This window comes from Nelumbo nucifera, chromosome 3 (assembly GCF_055504915.1).
Source record: "Nelumbo nucifera cultivar China Antique chromosome 3, China Antique-T2T, whole genome shotgun sequence".
Lineage (NCBI taxonomy): Eukaryota > Viridiplantae > Streptophyta > Magnoliopsida > Proteales > Nelumbonaceae > Nelumbo > Nelumbo nucifera.
In genome coordinates, this window is record NC_142651.1 from 27046244 (window position 1) to 27063433 (window position 17190).

Sequence of the window (17190 nt, forward strand, 5' to 3'; positions counted from 1 at the left end):
TCTGCAATTTTTGGTATTTTCTACATTTTTTTTGAAAATGTTTGGTATTTTTCTACATTTTCTACAAATTTTGGTGCTTTTTTTCATTTTTTTGCAATTTTTTGCATTTTCTACAATTTTTTTGCTATTGCCTGCATTTATCTACAATTTTTGCATTTTCGGGTATACGGGTTGACTTGACCCGTTTTTGTTACGTGGTAGTCTTGAGAGAGATGATTCTCTCAAAAATGTATTTTTCCCCGAGTGTACGAGTTAACCCAACCCGTTAATGTCACGTGGCAGTCTTAAGAGAGGATTTTCTCAAGATTGTTTTTTGGGTATACGGATTGGCCCGACCCGGTTCTTTCATGTGGCATCCTTGAGAGAGATTATTCTCTTAAAAATTGTTATTTTCGGGTATACGGGTTGCCTCAGCCCATTTCTGCTACGTGGTAGTCTTGAAAGATGTTCATCTCAAAAAAGTGTTGTTTTTTGGCTATACAGGTTGACCCGACCTGTTTCTGTCATGTGACAACCTTGAGAGAGAGAGAGATGTTCATCTTAAAAATTATTATTTCGGGTATATGGGTTGTCCTGACCCATTTTTGTATTTATAGGTGAGGATAGGTGGGTCAATATGGGTGAGGGTGGTTAAGGGTCAATATGGATGGGTCAAGTGGGTCAGGGTTAGGGTGAATTATGACCCTTTAACAAGAATTGACAATGGGTCTTGGTGGGTTGGTATTCAACCCTTACCCAACCCACCCATTTGCCACCCCTACGATATGTATAGGTTTTCAATGGCACTGAAACACTAACTGAGGGTTTTTATGGATTTCAATGTTAGAAACCCTCTTGATGATGTTATTCCTGAAACATACTCGCTTGAAAGATTTAATTGCCATAAATTAGTTAGATTTATTGCGTGAAAGATCATGCACAAAATTTTCCACCCGAAACCACTCCTGTTAGCAGAAATTTCCATTCATTGATTTTTTTTTAATAGATAACAAATTTTGGATCTGGTTCCAACCTTTGATTGGACCCAAACCTTTCTTCCCCATTTCTTTCCAAACCTTACCTCATCTACTTCCTATCTCAATTTCTTGTTTAACTTCCCCCCAAAGAAAATTGGCTCCACCACTGATCCTATCTCTCTTCTATCACACTCTTGTAAAATGGGTCTACAAACTTTTGATCAACACCTACTATTGACCCATGATCATCGCCAACCATGCATAACAGAATTGATTCAGTCCTTGATTTTTGTAGTTGTTTTGTTCATTGTTCATTTCTCTTCTTGCAACACCTAGGGAAGAGAACTACCTCCATGAAGGCCCACCTCTTCCATTACAACTGTTGTTGGCCTTCTAGGTCAGGCTTGGACTTTCTTGCCATTAACACCAGCTTTAGAATGACAATTCCAAAGTTTAGGCTCTTCCAACTGCTGTAAGTACATAGTGTTCGCTCAGACCATCAAAGTACAAAGTATACCAAATTGATACCACATGGATACTTGCGATAAGCTCATAACTCATCAGTTACTTGCAATGATCTTACAATTCATCGAACATCAGCGATGAATTTATAACTCAGTGCATGACTGTAATAAACCCGTACTCGAAATGGTTCACGATGAACCCTGGCTAATGTGAACTCGCGATGAACTTTGATTGGTGCAAATCGGCGATGAGATTTAGACACGCATAAATCTGTGATAAACCTTAGAAACTTACAACTGCGATGAGTTTGAAGCCATTACAAAATCGTGACGAAAGTAGAAGTCACTTTAGACCAGGGGCAAATATTAGTTACACGTGCGTATTTGAATTACACGCGTGATAGAGAATCCTATGGACCTAGTAAAGGCGTGCCAACAAATGATGACATCACCCGTACCATGTAGGTTAAATGGGTCACAAAAGGAAGTAGCACACGTAGATTATGAGAATCTTCGGACGAAAGGAAAGTTCATCCTTAAGTGATCTCATAAAACACATGGCAAAACCCTATCAGTGCTCCTTAATAACTGATAGCAAATCCAATATTCCCTTTCCTAGTGAAAATCAAACACTTTTGGCTCCTCCTTTCAGGACCTCGGGATCTCTCCTTATAAATGAGGGTCCATCTCATATCGGAATCATCATTCTATCCTACCATCTTATCATCCACATTTTCCCTAGTCTCCAACCTACCTCCTACCTTTGGTCTTCCTTTGTCCTTCAAGGAGACCACTCCTACGTAGCCTCACCACCACACCTACACCAACCATTGTGAGCTTGGAGAGATGGAAAGGCAAAAAATAGGAGTTAGCCCATGGAAAATCACTGAAATTTGCTTCGATGTATCTCAAAATGGAGGGCTTGGTGGAACCACTCCTTCTCATTTAAGTTTCTGATGGCATTCTATAATATCATTTGATAAATTACTCAATCCCACAAAGACTTGACACTTAAGAACCTAAAAGAATCAACTAAAGCGAAACCAGAGAAAGAAAAAGACTTGCTTACCTCTGCATAAGGCAAGTGAGTTGGGTTGTACAAGAGAGGTGTAAGGGAATAAAGAGTGAATTCGATCTTTGATGAGCTTCTTTTTCTCTTTTGAGATACAGTTATTTTTGCTAGTGGCAATGGCGTGTGCAAACACAACTTCCTTGAATCTCTCCATGGCTTTGGAGTAGTTTCTTTGCCGAATTAATAGTTTCATAATAATGACAAGGGCTTGGTTGTTGCCACTGAGTCTTTCCTCTCTCCATTGGTTTCTACTTCCACCACTATGGTTTTCGAATTCATGGCCTTAAGTTCTAGTAGACTTTCCAATTTGTAATGGACTTTATTCATGTTTAGCAATTTACATAAACAAGAGAAGACTCTGTTCATTAAACAACACTCTGAATTAATAGACAAGCATGAATATCTACATCATTTAAGGAAATAATGAACTATAAAACAAACTCAAGATGAATGGGTAACCATGGCGGGCCGACCCCTTATGTATTTATAGAGTTAGCAAACATAATTACAATAGGACTCTTTGAGAGTTCTAGATAAAGTACAACAAGAAGATAATGAGATAAGGAGATTAGAGTTAGAATTAGGAGACCAGAGAGATAGATCATATTCAAACTGATAGAAAAGAAGCATTCGATCAAATTCAAACTCCCTAATACACCCCCTAAAGTGAAATGATCAGGAAGAACATGAAGCTTGGACTAAAGAAAAGCAAACCGAACTCCACTGAGCGGTTTAGTGAGCAGATAAGCCACTTAATCAACCGTGGAAATAAACTGAATAGAAAGAGATCGCTTGAGAACAAGATATGTGGCGCCAATGTTGTCACACCAAATCACAAGAGTATGTGCAAGAGGTTGTTTTAGATCATGTAACAAGGAATATACCCAAAGAAGCTCGGTAGCAACATTTGCACAAGCTCGGAATTTAGATCTGTGCTAAATCGGGCAATGGTGGCTTGCTTCTTATCACTCCAAACAACTAGATTGCGACCCAAATAAGTGAGATAACCTCTGGTAGAATGTCTGTCATTAGGGCAGCTGACCCAATCAGCTTCGAATAAAGCTCAAAGTGTAAGTGGAGCCGGTGTGAAGGACAAATGTAAACCATGATCAGCAGTATGTTTAAGATACCAAAGTATCCGCTTAACAACAGTCCAATGTTCTGTTGTTGGAGAATAGAGAAACTGACACACCTTGTTCACAGAAAATGAAATATTGGGCCTCGTAATGGTGACATACTAAAGAGCATCAATGATGTTCTGATACTCAAAAGGATTAGAAAGAGGATCACCACTAAACCTGGAGAGCTTAGTAGTAACAACCATAGGAGAAGTGAGGTTTAGCTTCAACCAAGTTGGTGTGGTGCAAGAAATCCAAAATATACTGTCATTGAGTAAGAACAACGCCATGGGGTTGTGGTGTAATCTCCATGCCAAGAAAGTACCGAACCAGACCAAGATCCTTTAAAGAGAAGGTACAACCAAGTGTGGCAACTAAATCATCAAGAGCAAAAGAGGAGCCAATGAGAAGGATGTCATTAACATATACCAACATGTATAGAATGACTGAATCCTTGTGGTAAATAAACAAGGAGGGGTCGACTGCTAACATGCGAAAACCAAGCTGAGTAAAATGAGTGTTGAGGCAAGAGTACTACACACATAGGGCCTGCCAAAAACCATAAAGAGCTTTGTTGAGTTTGTAAACATAAGAGGGAGAAGTTAGATCCTCGAAACCCTTAAGTTGACAAACATAGATCTCTTCCAATACATATCCATCTAGGAAGGCATTATCAAAGTCCAATTGTCGAAGGGGCCAACCAAGAACAATGACAAGAGCAAGAATGGTGCGAACGGTGACTGGTTTAACCACCAAACAAAAAGTGTTAGTAAAATCAACACTTGGAACCTGGTTGAACCCTTGTGTAACGAGACGAGCTTTGTAACAATCATTTGGTGTTGATGGCATTCATGTGTGATTGGTATGGGAGGATCATCCAAGTGTTGTTATCTACAAGGGCATTGAATTCACGGGACATAGCTTCGTGCCAAGCGGGATCCTTATATGCCTTATAGAAGCAAGAAGGTTTAGTAGTAGTATTTGGCAGTGCAGCTAAGAGTGCTCTTGGAATAGGGTATCGGGACACATTATTGGACTGCGATGAAAGAGAGCTGGTCTGAGATCAAGTAATCATATTGTGTTGATGGGGAGCCGATGTTGAAATAGGTGCCGTGGGATCAAGTAAGTCTTGTATTGAACAAGTGCCATGTGGTGGAGGAGGAGAAGTCGACGATGTTGAAGTGGCTGATGAAGGAGAAGATAGAAGGAGTCGGTGATGGTGAAGGAGATGGTGGATCCGACGGATCAACTGGTCGAGATACTAGCAGAGATGAGGTCGGTGACACATGAATAGTCACACCGGTACAATTAGTGGGAGTAGCTGAAGGGGAATAAGATATGTCGAAGAAGGAGTTCTCATCGAACAAATATGACGGGCAATATACAGTCGATCAGAAGAATGAAACAAGCACTTGTGTTCTTTATGGGAGTCACTGTAGCAGGCGAATATGCACCAAAGAGATCTATAAGAGAATTTGTTGTGATTGTACGACCAGATAAGAGGATAGCATGAACAGCCAAAGGTGAGAAGAAGATTATACTCGGGTGCCTTGCCAAAGAGAGTGGCAAAGGGAGAAGCACTTTGTAATAATGATGTAAGAAGCCGATTAGTCAAGTAGATAGCAGTGGAGGCAGCACCATCATAGAAGGAATATAGGAGATTTGTGGAAGCCAGTAGAGATAGGGTAGACTTGATGATGTGGTGGTGTTTCCGTTTAGCAACACTGTTCTGTCCATAAGTGTGAGGGCAAGCAAGCCAATGAGTCATGCCGTGAGCAACACAGTCAGATTATAGGCATTTATTTTTTTTCTCAAACAAAACCTCTACATGACTCTTAAATTTAAGAAAAATATCAAAAACATTGGATTTATTTCACATCAAGAACAACTATGAAAATTTACTATAATCATCAATGAAAATTACATAATATATGTAACCATTATTTTACTACATTAGTGCAGGACCCCAAACATCTGAATAAATTAACTCTAAGGGACTACTAGACTCATTATAGAAGAGGAAAGATGCAACCTATGACTTTTACCTAACTGATAAGCCTCACAAATAGAAGAAACATTGTTGGAAGAGAATGGTAGCCCAAATTCGGATATCACTTGCCTCACCACGCGAAGAGTAGGATGACCTAATCGTTGATGCCAACCATTTACTATAGTGTGTTCACCGACAAAATAGCTGGAGATTCTTGAAGCTGAGACTACCCGGGAAGCAGTAAAGCCCGTCTCTACTTGGTCCTTACAGCATTGTTCTCCCCGTATAATCGTTCAAAACAAAATAGTCACGATGGATATCAAAATATATATCATTATTGCAAGTAAACTTGATAACATATAACAAATTTTTTGAAATAATGGAAACATGCATCAAATCATTCAATTGAAACAAATGAGAATTATGAGAGAGAGTAGAAGAACTAATGTGGGCAATCAACAAACCTATTCCATTGCCAACCTTCACTTGATCTGAACCACCATATTCGGATCGATTTTGCAAATTGTCAATATTTGGCATCATATGGTGTGTGGCACTGGAGTTAGAGTACCATGTGGGAACAAAGTTTGAAGAAAAGCCTCCATGTTAAGCAGTAGGTGCAGATTCTTCAGTTTGCAAACTGTTAAAGTTAAGATCATACCGTCGTCGACATTATAGTGCTCCATGTCCAGGAGTGTTGCAAACTTGACAAATAATAGCGGATCGACCACAACCTCTGCCTCCATTATCATTGAAACGACCGCGGTCTCTGCCCCGATTATTTGAAAAAGTGTGGTTCTGCTCTTGGGGTGACGGACTCTTGCCTTTAAAGGAAGTGTGGTTAGCTGTTAGTGCAATATCCAAAGGTTGGGTATGATGCTGTTCCAGCCATGCATGCTTAATGTCTGAGTAGGATACCTATGACATCATCGATGCCTAGTTGATCCATATTGGACTGATTAGTCACAGTGGTAACGACCGATTCATATTTTGGACCTAGTCCAACTAGCACATAAAGTCATAAAGTATAAGATCTGTAGAGCTAATAGTATTGGCTACAACGGATAAATTAACAGAAAGACATTTGGATTGATTAATATATTCCATAATAGAGATAGTACCCTTCTTAAGACTCTAGAATTGTCTATGCATCTGAAGTATACGAGAACGGGAGTGTGCAGAAAAAGATTTTGCAAGTGTAGTCCATACCTCATGAGAAGACTGAAGGCCTACCACTTGAGAGAAAATCCCTTTGGTGAGCGTGAAAATAATCCAATTGAGAACAAGTTGATCTTGTTGAAGCCACTTGGCAAAGGCAGAACTTGACATGTTATTGTTAGGATCATTCGAATCAGCAATTTCTCTCAAAGGAGCCTTGATCGTTCCATTAACAATACCCATGACCCTGTGTGTATAGAAGATCGGAAGTAGTTGTGCTTTCCACAACAGGTAGTTTTCTCCCGTTAATTTGATTTGGAGATAGTGTGACATAGTCGAAATTGAAGAAGAAGTCGTACCACCAGATGGAGGGGTGTTGGATTGAGGGGATTGTATCGAGTTTTGAACCGAAATTGTGTTGCCGTTGGAAGCCATAGTGTCTTGGCTATGATACCAAGTTAAAGAAGTAATGCACTATAGAATAAACTCAAGATGAATGGGTAATCATAGCAGACCGACCCTTTATGTATTTATAGAGTTAGCAAACATGATTACAATATGACCCTTTGAGAGTTCTAGATAGAGTACAACAAGAAGATAATGAGATAAGGAGATTAGAATTAGCATTAGGAGAGGAAAGAGAGACAGATCAGATTCAAACTCAAGAAGAGTTCGATCAAAGTCAAACTCCCAAATAGCATCTATTAAAGCAGTCTGGATCTATAAAATAAAAATCCCACACCGATCTAAGTGTGACTAGAAATGTATTCTTCTTCTTATTTTTATGAAAATATCTCTGTAAAAGTATACATTTCGTTTGAAATAATGTTTACGTTAAGGCTATATTTGGTTTGAAACAAGTATACATTTCCCTTCTCTACCTTTACTATCAAACCAAAGACATCCTAAAAGTCAGCTTGGCGTTTGTTGATCTTCCAAGTAGAATCCATTTGATGATAGGCCCCATGATTAATGATTTCAATGAACTGGTTTTGGATTGGACCCCATCTAGTCTAAAATCAATTTGGATGGACTGGATGGACCAACAAGACATATTGGATTGGACCAATCCGGTCCAAAATATTTATTATATTGGATTGGACCTGTTCTGTCCATAATAAATTTATATTGGATTGAGTTGGATTAAGCCAATATCTGGTCCATTGATATAAGATAAGAATATAGGTGTCAATGGAATAGGTTTGAGTTGAAACCAATCTAAATCAAAACAAATTTGAACAGATTGAATGGTATAATGGGATCACATTGGACTAGATCAGATTGGACCAAATCGAGTCTAATTGACACCCCTACCCATGATCAAATCCTGGTAGAGGTGGCAAAGTTATGGGTACCTAGATCCATATATAGACTCCTCTCTCTCTCTCTCCCAGTTTAATTTAAGCTAAGAATTGCAATTGATTTTTTGAGAGTTTTTGTTTTTATCTTATGCCTAATTTTTCAACTCAGAATTAAAAATTAGAACCAGGAAAGCTAGGAGGTAAGGACTAGGTTCATAATTAGACCTGTTCATGGGCCGGGTAGCCCGATGGCCCGGCCCGCACCTCGGTCGGGCTTGGTCATGTAATTAGGCCCGCGGGCCTAACACAGTAAGCCTGACTGTGTTACGGGCCGGGCTCGGGATTTGTCAAAAAAGTCCGGCCCGGCCCGACTCAACATTATATATTTTATAAAATACATAATATTTATTTTATATATTATATGAAATATATAAATAATATAATATTTATTGAAATATATATATATTTATAATTTAATATATACATTTTTTTTTATTTTTTTCTTTATAATTTCTCTCCCTCTCTCTATTCAGCCGCTTCAGCAATAGTAACAACATGGGATAAATTTCGAGCTCGGGCCCAGGCCCGGGCTTTGGGCTTTTTATGAGGGCCAGGCTCGGGCCCAAGTTGTAGGCCCGATGGTCAGGCCAGGCTCGGGCTCGGGCCATAGAAAAATCTATTAATATAGAGTGAAAGCCTGGCTCGAGCCCGGCCTGGCCCAGCCCATGAACAGGTCTATTCATAATGAATAATAAGAGAGAGCAAACCTGGACGCTTTATGATTAACCCAATTATAAGATGTAAGACGTAGGAACAAATATAACTAAATAGTAAAGGTGTGAGAAGAGATTCTAGCAATTCATGATGATTGTTACACGCACCACGGGATAACATTACATGTTATCATTTGCATTTTACTAAAACATGACATGTTACTTTAACATTAATTATTAAAATAATTTTACTCATATTAATTTTAATAATTAATAGGCCTACTTATCCTCTCCCCTACTTTTTATCTATATCTATCTAAAGAAAGTTTGGATTAGAAAATTTAAGAATTATTTAAATATTCTAACAAAATTATGTAATAACTTTAAAATATTTATTAAAAACACAAAAAAATTATATTTTTACAAAATATATCACGAAATTATGTACTAACAATTTAAATTATGTTTTTCTAAATTATCAATTTAAATGCTTTTCAAATATTTAATAATATGTAATAGCTTTAAATAAATAAAATTCAAATAACCAAAAAATTTAAATATTTTATAGATTATTTAAATATTTAAGTAACTAAATAATTATCATAGCTATATTTTAAATAGTTAAAATAATGAAATTATCTAATAAATAATTTTATATTTTTACAAAATACATCACGGAATTATGTACTAACAATTTAAATTATGTTTTTCTGGATTATCAATTTAAATGCTTTTCAAATATTTAATAATATGTAATAGCTTTAAATAAATAAAATTCAAATAACAAAAAAATTAAATATTTAAATAACTAAATATTTATCATAACTATATTTTAAATAGTTAAAATAACGAAATTATCTAATAAATAATTTTATATTTTTACAAAATATGTCACGAAATTATGTACTAACAATTTAAATTGTGTTTTTCTGGATCATCAATTTAAATATTTTTTCAAACATTTAATAATATGTAATATCTTCCAATAAATAAAATTAAAATAACAAAAAATTTTAAATAATTTATAGATTATTTAAATATTTAAATAACTAGATATTTATCATAACTAGATTTTAAATCATTAAAATAACGAAATTATGTAATAAATTTAAAAAATTTCTTTAAAGCAGAAAAAAAATTATAGCATAGTATTGAAATTAATAATAATTTAATATATTACAAAATTAAATTCCATAAATAACTAATATTTTAAAATTTAAATATTTTACATACTATTTAATTATTTAAATGACTGGGTATTTTAAATAACAAAATATTTAACATAACTAGATTTTAAATTGTTAAAATAAAGAAATTAGGTAATAAATTTAAAATTTTTTTTGAAAAGTTGAAAAAATAATTATAACATAATATTAAAATTAAGAATAATTTAATATTTTTACATAATATTGTAAATAAATAATTTCACTTATATCAAGTAATAATTCGAGAAAATAACTTTCAAAAAATAACATTTATGAATAATAATTTAAACTCTTAATATGTATTTATTATATAATTATATATACTAAAATTAATATTTATTGTATTTCAGTAATTATTTATTGTTTGTCGTCATAAATCTATTTTCAAAGATTATGTATAAATTTATTTTGTTTTGTAATTTAATAGAAAACTTTCAATAATTATTGGAGATTAAACTACTATTAGTGAAATTTTTAAATTTAATTTGTTGTACTTATTGTATTTATTGTATTTTTGTTATAACTTATTGATTAATATTTATTAGCAATTAAACTATTATTTGAGATTATACTATTTATTGACTAAGTTAATATATTTTTAGTACTTATTGTCTTTTTGTAATTATTGTATTTTTTTCATTATCAATATATTTTCAATAATTGTGTATTTTTGCTATAAATTTTTTATAATTATTGGAGATTAAACTATTATTATTTATCATAGATGAGACTATTAATTTATTTAAAATTATGAGTCTTTATGAGTTGGTTTGGTTCGATTGTAGGCTATTTGGCTAACCAAATTGACCTGGTCAGGTTGGGGAGTTGGTTAGTTGAAACCGACTTACCTTTTTGTGAAAACCAACCCACTCAAGTTGTATCGATTTGGGTCAGCTTTTTGGTTTGGTCAATCGGTTCAAAAGATTTAAACTTAAAAATTACATTTAATTTTAAAAATTAGATTTATAATATAAAACATTTTAGACTAAGAAATATGGGAAATTTCCTACTTTTTTATATTAAAAATTATATTTAAAATATAAAATATTAATATATATTTATGGCTAGGTTGTTCGATTTTGGTTGTTTTACAAATGGCCAAAGTAAAATTTATCCAACTTGGTCGAATTGAAAATTTTTGAACCAAATCTGACCTAAAATACTAGAAAACCAACTAACTAGGGTCGAGTTGATCGGGTTGGTCGGTTTCATCAATTTGATGAATAAACCTAACTAAAATTAATTATTGTTATTTTTGTATTATAAAAAATTTATTAATAGTATATAAAATTTGAATAATTATTAATTATTTAAAAAGTTGGAAATATAAAACAATTGTATACTCTTATGTGATTCTATTAGGGTCAATTACTAGAACACATCTTATAGTTTTACATATTTACTTAAACGTACATTATACTTTTTCATTTCATTAAAACATCCCATATATTTTACAACTTATTTATTTAATCAACATTTCATTAAGGAGTGTTTGTTTTGCCATTAGGCCCATGATTTTTTATTCCAAAAATACCATCAACGTTTTTTTTTTTTTTTGTACAGAAAACAAAATTAACCAAATATACCTAATAGAATGGTTGCCCGTGTGTAATAAAGGGCAAAAATGGTATTTTTATTTTTTTTCCTTTTTGATTAAAAGTACATTAGGATCAACACTGTCATTTTTCACTATCATTTAATGGAAGATTGATTAAATTTATTGTAAATTATAAGTGGTGTTTTTGTAAAATTTTAATTATAGGGTAGATTTTAGTAAATCTATAAAACTATAAAAGATATTTTAATAAATGACCATTTCCATTATTTGGCTTTGATTTAATAAATTTCATATATCGCACGGGTCCCCACTAGTGAATAATAAGAGAGAGCAAACCTGAACGCTTTATGATTAACCCAATTATAAGACGTAAGACGTAGGAACAAATATAACTAAATAGTAGGGAAGGTGTGAGAAGAGATTCTTGCAATTCATGATGATCGTTACACGCTCCACGGAATAAGAGATTCTTGCAGTGTAAAATGCGCTATTCGGGCCGAACTGAGCTGCAACCCTAACTCATGTACATGTATTATTTCAGATTCTGGGAATAGGAATTTTCGAATTTTCTTTTTTTTTTCTTGTAAAAATGAAAAGGGGGACAATTCCTCATAGTCGGATAGGACAGTCTGAGAGCCTTCAACCAAGGAATTGGAATTCCTTGAATTGCATGACTACTTTTAAATTGAAAGACAAACAGAAGAGAAGTGGAATCAGAGGATTCTCAATGAATCATAACTAAGGTTTCAAGGAAGCCCAAAACGCCAATACGTGCCATATTGCATCAACTATAATACACTTACCCATTCTACTGTAAATCCACCCACCCATATCCCCTTAGTTTGAGAATTACCCAAATTCCTGTTACAACCTCTTATAATTGAATTCTCTTACAAAAATATTACAACCATATGCAAGGATTACAAACATCATAGTCTTTCCAAACACTACAACTTATCATCAGCCATCTCCATAGTAGCAAATTAGAGGCGAGATATCCGTTGGTACTTCCCCTGTCCTTGCCCTAAAAACGGGTAATCCGTATACCCGATAACAGGATCCTGGGTATAGAATGTAGCCCTAACATACCTAGTTAAGGGCGCATCCACCTTAAACCTTTCAACAAGGTCCGGGTTCGAGATAAAGAGACGCCCATACGACACCAAATCCGCATCCCCTTGAGCCAAAGCCTCCACACCCAGTTCCCTCGTGAACCCACCACTACAGATGAAGGTGCCCTCGTAAGCCCTCCTCCACGCTCTCATGAACCGCGTTTCCTCGTCCTCGCTCCCGTGCCGCCCTGATTCCGTCTGGCCGTAAGCCGTGTACCGGGGTTGAGTCATGTGGAGATAAGCCAGCTTCTTGCCCCATTCTTGCTGGAGCTTGTTAAGCTTCTCAATCACGGCTAGTCCTAAGCTGAGCGGATCGGAATCCATGGCATCTAGATGGTCAATTGCAGGTGAGATCCGGACCCCAACCCGGTCTGGACCAATGGCAGTTGCCACCGCTTGGACCACATGCATCAAGAACTTGCACCGGTTTGTGATTGACCCACCGTACTCATCGGTTCGCTCATTGATCCCATCCTTGAGGAATTGGTCAATAAGGTACCCATGTGCCCCATGGATCTCAATGCCATCAAAACCTGGTCAGTTTAATGCTTCATCAATCGAACAAGCTTAAATAAAGAATTCAGCATTAGGGTTTACATATGGAAATGATAATTAGAGCAGCAAATGGATCGGATTAAATGGGATATTGATAGATCCAAATTTGATTCATTTGGTAGATCCAAATTGAAATTATATGTTTGGATTTCTATCCGATTCGAATCTAATTCAAATTGGAATTTGATATGGAACAGTAATAATAAGTTAAAAACCAAAAATCATAAAAAAAATTATATATTATTAACTAAATAAATTAAAATGATTTTAATATTATATATCATGAACAAAATAAATTGAAAATAACTTATTTGAAACTTTAATTAACACCATAACAATACAATCAATTTGCTTGTATGGTGTTAATTTACTATTACTTAAACTAATTTAGTGTTTAAGTAATATTTTACTCTTAATTATTGTTATTTATTTACTATATTAAATTAATGACTCTAATTTGGTAAAATCCTTATAGTAATTTATTTAAAGGTGATAAAATTTATCTTCTAACTAATATATTTTTTAACATTTAAAGTGGCCTTTTCAAACTTTAAGCGTAAAGTGGGCTATAATTTCCCAAACTTTTTGACTTAAATTGCCCCACATAAGCATGTTTTATTATTTAACGGATCAACATCTCTAACACTACCATCTATGTTTTTGCTATTTTTGCCTTAAATGGTATTTTCATCAAAAAATTCTATATTGTTGGTTGTATTTTAGGTTAGGGTATAGACTTTGCTGAACCTACATGAACCCAAGCCGACCCGGCCTGATTGATTTATATGGCTTGGATGAACCCTAAACTATTTGGGTAAATGGATAACGTTTGCAGCCATAACGATAATGCCGATATCCAATTCATACATCGAATATCATTAGTAAATTAAATTAAAATAATCAAAATATTATACACTAACAAATTAAACTCAGATTAAATATACTGAATGGGTTATGGTGTGAATACTGACCGGCTTGGATGGCGTTTAGGGCCGCCTGGGGGTACTGCTGGACGATCTCCGGGATTTCAACGGTTGATAGGGCTCGAGGCCTAGCATAGCTTCCATAGGTTCCATCCGGCATCAGGATTCTCCACCGACCAGAAATTGGTTTGTTGGTCGACGAGATCGGAGAAGCGGTCCGACCCGGTTGATAGACTGAAGGGAAGAGGGTAGATAGAATACAAATGAGTTTGAAGCAGGGAACAACTCCGTGTGACTACGTTCAGGATAATATTTTACTTACTTTGATTGGATGCTCGTCCAACGTGCCACAGTTGACAGAAGAAAACGCTGCCTTTGGCGTGGACGGCATCCACCACTTTCTTCCACGCTTCGATCTGATCGTGGGTGTAGATCCCTGGGCAATGCGGAAAACTGGAGATGGTCCCATCCAATTCCCAAACATCAGTTCTATATTAATATAAAGCAACAAAGTACTATCACCGTCCAAGAAAAATCGGGCAGTGGATCATCAGATCATGGGTCTGTGGGCCCTTTAACATGTTAGAATCTTGACTGAATTAATGGCACTTGAAGACAGTGAAATTACGAAATTACCCGGCGGCTGTCGGAGAGATGGTAGTGCCTTCGGATATCAGGAATCCGCCTGGTGTGGATCTCTGCTTGTAGTATTCGACGTTAGCTGGCTGGGGTATTCCGTCCAAAGCTCTGCATCTGGTCATGGGTGCAAGAACAACCCTGCACCACTCCAAAACACGGTAATATTTGAGAAAAGTAAGGGGAAATCAACAAATGAAGAAGAACATACATAGATAATTTCCTCCTAAATTTCTAAAACCAGAGTATTTTGTGAAATCAGATTTCAGACCCGGATTTTCCGACTGCCGGAAAAGTGGGACTTTTGGGGCTATTAATTTGGTTGTTTCTTTTCACAATAACCATAAGCCAAAACACTCCTTCTTCGTTAGGGAACGAGGGCACCAAAAAGGGAAAGCCGGAGCAAGGTCAGCTGAAGAGATCGGGCGGTTGCAGCAAAGCACCGTGAGATCTCAGTGGATGGGTGGGGGGGGGGGGATAGAAATCTTGGAGACGAACTAACCTGTGGGAGAGGTTGAATTTCCCCATGTTGTAAGGAGAGAAGAGGGTTGCTCGTTGGGCCGACGTCGACGATTCTGCCATTGTTGATGTATTCCGGTGGTGGAAGGGTTCAGCAGACAGAGAACTGTGAGTTATGAATAACGAGTGGGAATGGAAATATGGAATGTTGCGACAGCACTCAGAAAACAGAGGAAGAGAGCGAATAAATAGTAAAGAGAGGAGTTTGGGCTTGGGCTGGCCGGTTGCAGTTTGCAGAATTAGAAGACGGACCAAGTGGACGAGACCCCACCGACAAGGATGGATTTATGGAACCCCTCTCTCTTGACTCTTGTTATGAGACTGACCGAACCGAGGCTGACTGGCCAACCACGACACAATTTTAGTAGTGGGTATCAGTGTCGCAACTCGCAACCAAGGGATCCCATAAAAACCCCATGCTTTACACGCTTCTGAAGTCTGACCCTCGCGCGCGTGAGGATATGAGAGAGTAGGAAAATAGGAAAATGACTCCAGCTGTGTGTAACTGACTAACTGTGTACTGAGCGGCGGACGCTCGAATCCGAGTCCGCGTACCGTCACAAGCGGGACAAGGCGGCTGGGTCATAGATACGCAGGGCAAGGATTCACATGTAGCCAAACGTGGAGCAAATCGGAGAATGGATTGGAGGTAGGGCCGCAAAATGCAAGACGCTTACGGATCTATCCATTCGGATCTTACCCATTGTCATCCGTGAGTAGGAATTAGGCCTCGTTCGCTTCCTGATAAGTCATTTATGCGGATAAATATGGCCATGTGTGGCTCCATTCTCATTCTTTTTCATTCTTATTCAATATAAAATTTTAAAATAAATAATAATGGGTAAAAATAGGCAGAATGATAAAATATTGAACCAAACACCCTCTTTTTCCTATAAATGATTTTTTTTTTCTTCAGATTGACAAGTGTCTTATGTTGCTCATTTCCATTCTTCAAAAAAAAAAAAGTGCTGGTATTCATAAACTACCAGCGTAGGTCTCCAACCGTCAATGTTTACCAGCTTGCATAGATGTTTTGTAAAAGTACTTTCGTAAAAGTGCTTTATAAAAGTTCTTTCTAAAAGTGCTTTTATAAAAATAATTTCATAAAAGTGTTTTTATAAAATTAATTTTGTAAAAGTGCTTTTATAAGAGATCTTTCATAAAAGTGCTTTTGTAAAAGTATTTCTATAAAAGTGCATTTATAAAAGTACTCTTGTAAAAGTGTTTTCATAAAAGTACTTTTGTAAAAGTGATTTTATAAAAGTGCTTTCGTAAAAGTGCTTTTGTAAAATTGCTTTCATAAAAGTGCTTTTATAAAAGTACTTTCGTAAGTGTTGTGATTTCATGTATAAGTACTTTTACAAAAGTGCTTTCGCAAAGGTACTTTTGTAAAAGTGTTTCCGCAAAAGTAAACATCTATAGCAACGGTTTTGTAGGCAAAGTGATTTAGTAAAAGTGCTTTTATGTAAAAATACTTCTATAAAAGTGCTTTCACAAAAGTAAACATCTATGGCAACAATTTTGTTGGCCTCAAAGAATAAAAATGAGCAAGATGGGGCATAATTATTTTTCATGCTATAAGCTACTCAATTTTTGTGCTATGGGGCTGATTTTTCATTCTAAAAAGAATGTGTCCCATGGCAAGAATTTTGTAACCAAACACTCTAATGCTATGTTTGGCTTGAAGGAAAAGGTAGGGAAAGGAAGGGAAAAGTAGGGAAACATATACAAGGTTTGTGAAAGTTTCCTTACCTTTCCCCTTCCTTTCCCTACTTTTTCCTTCAAACCAAACACATCGGAATATTATTCATTCTTGTTCATTCTTGCCTAGAATGAGCATGCATTAAAAGAATGAAGCCCAAAGCAGTGAACCACACATGGCCTATATTTATCTGGGCAAGTATTTCCTT

The 17190-nt window shown here is 35.9% G+C and overlaps 1 protein-coding gene across 1 annotated transcript; it reads right to left on the minus strand.

The window, feature by feature from the left end:
* Nucleotides 1-12243: 12243 nt before the first annotated feature.
* OPR3 (oxophytodienoate-reductase 3) lies at nucleotides 12244-15659 on the minus strand. Its single transcript, XM_010263305.3, has 5 exons — nucleotides 15264-15659; nucleotides 14762-14902; nucleotides 14448-14578; nucleotides 14174-14359; nucleotides 12244-13180 (listed from the first exon to the last, which is right to left on the minus strand). The coding sequence occupies exons 1-5, from the start codon at nucleotides 15341-15343 to the stop codon at nucleotides 12519-12521; spliced, it is 1200 nt and encodes a 399-aa protein (XP_010261607.1). The 5' UTR covers nucleotides 15344-15659; the 3' UTR covers nucleotides 12244-12518.
* Between the last annotated feature and the right edge of the window lie 1531 nt (nucleotides 15660-17190).

Coding starts and splice junctions, on each gene's coding strand:
- OPR3 (XM_010263305.3), bottom strand. CDS start 15,343: ATGGCAGAATCGTCGACGTCGGCCCAACGAGCAACCCTCTTCTCTCCT. Junction 14,903..15,263: donor AAATTCAACCTCTCCCACAG/GTTAGTTCGTCT, acceptor GGAGTGGTGCAG/GGTTGTTCTTGCACCCATGA. Junction 13,181..14,173: donor CCTAAACGCCATCCAAGCCG/GTCAGTATTCAC, acceptor TAAACTGACCAG/GTTTTGATGGCATTGAGATC.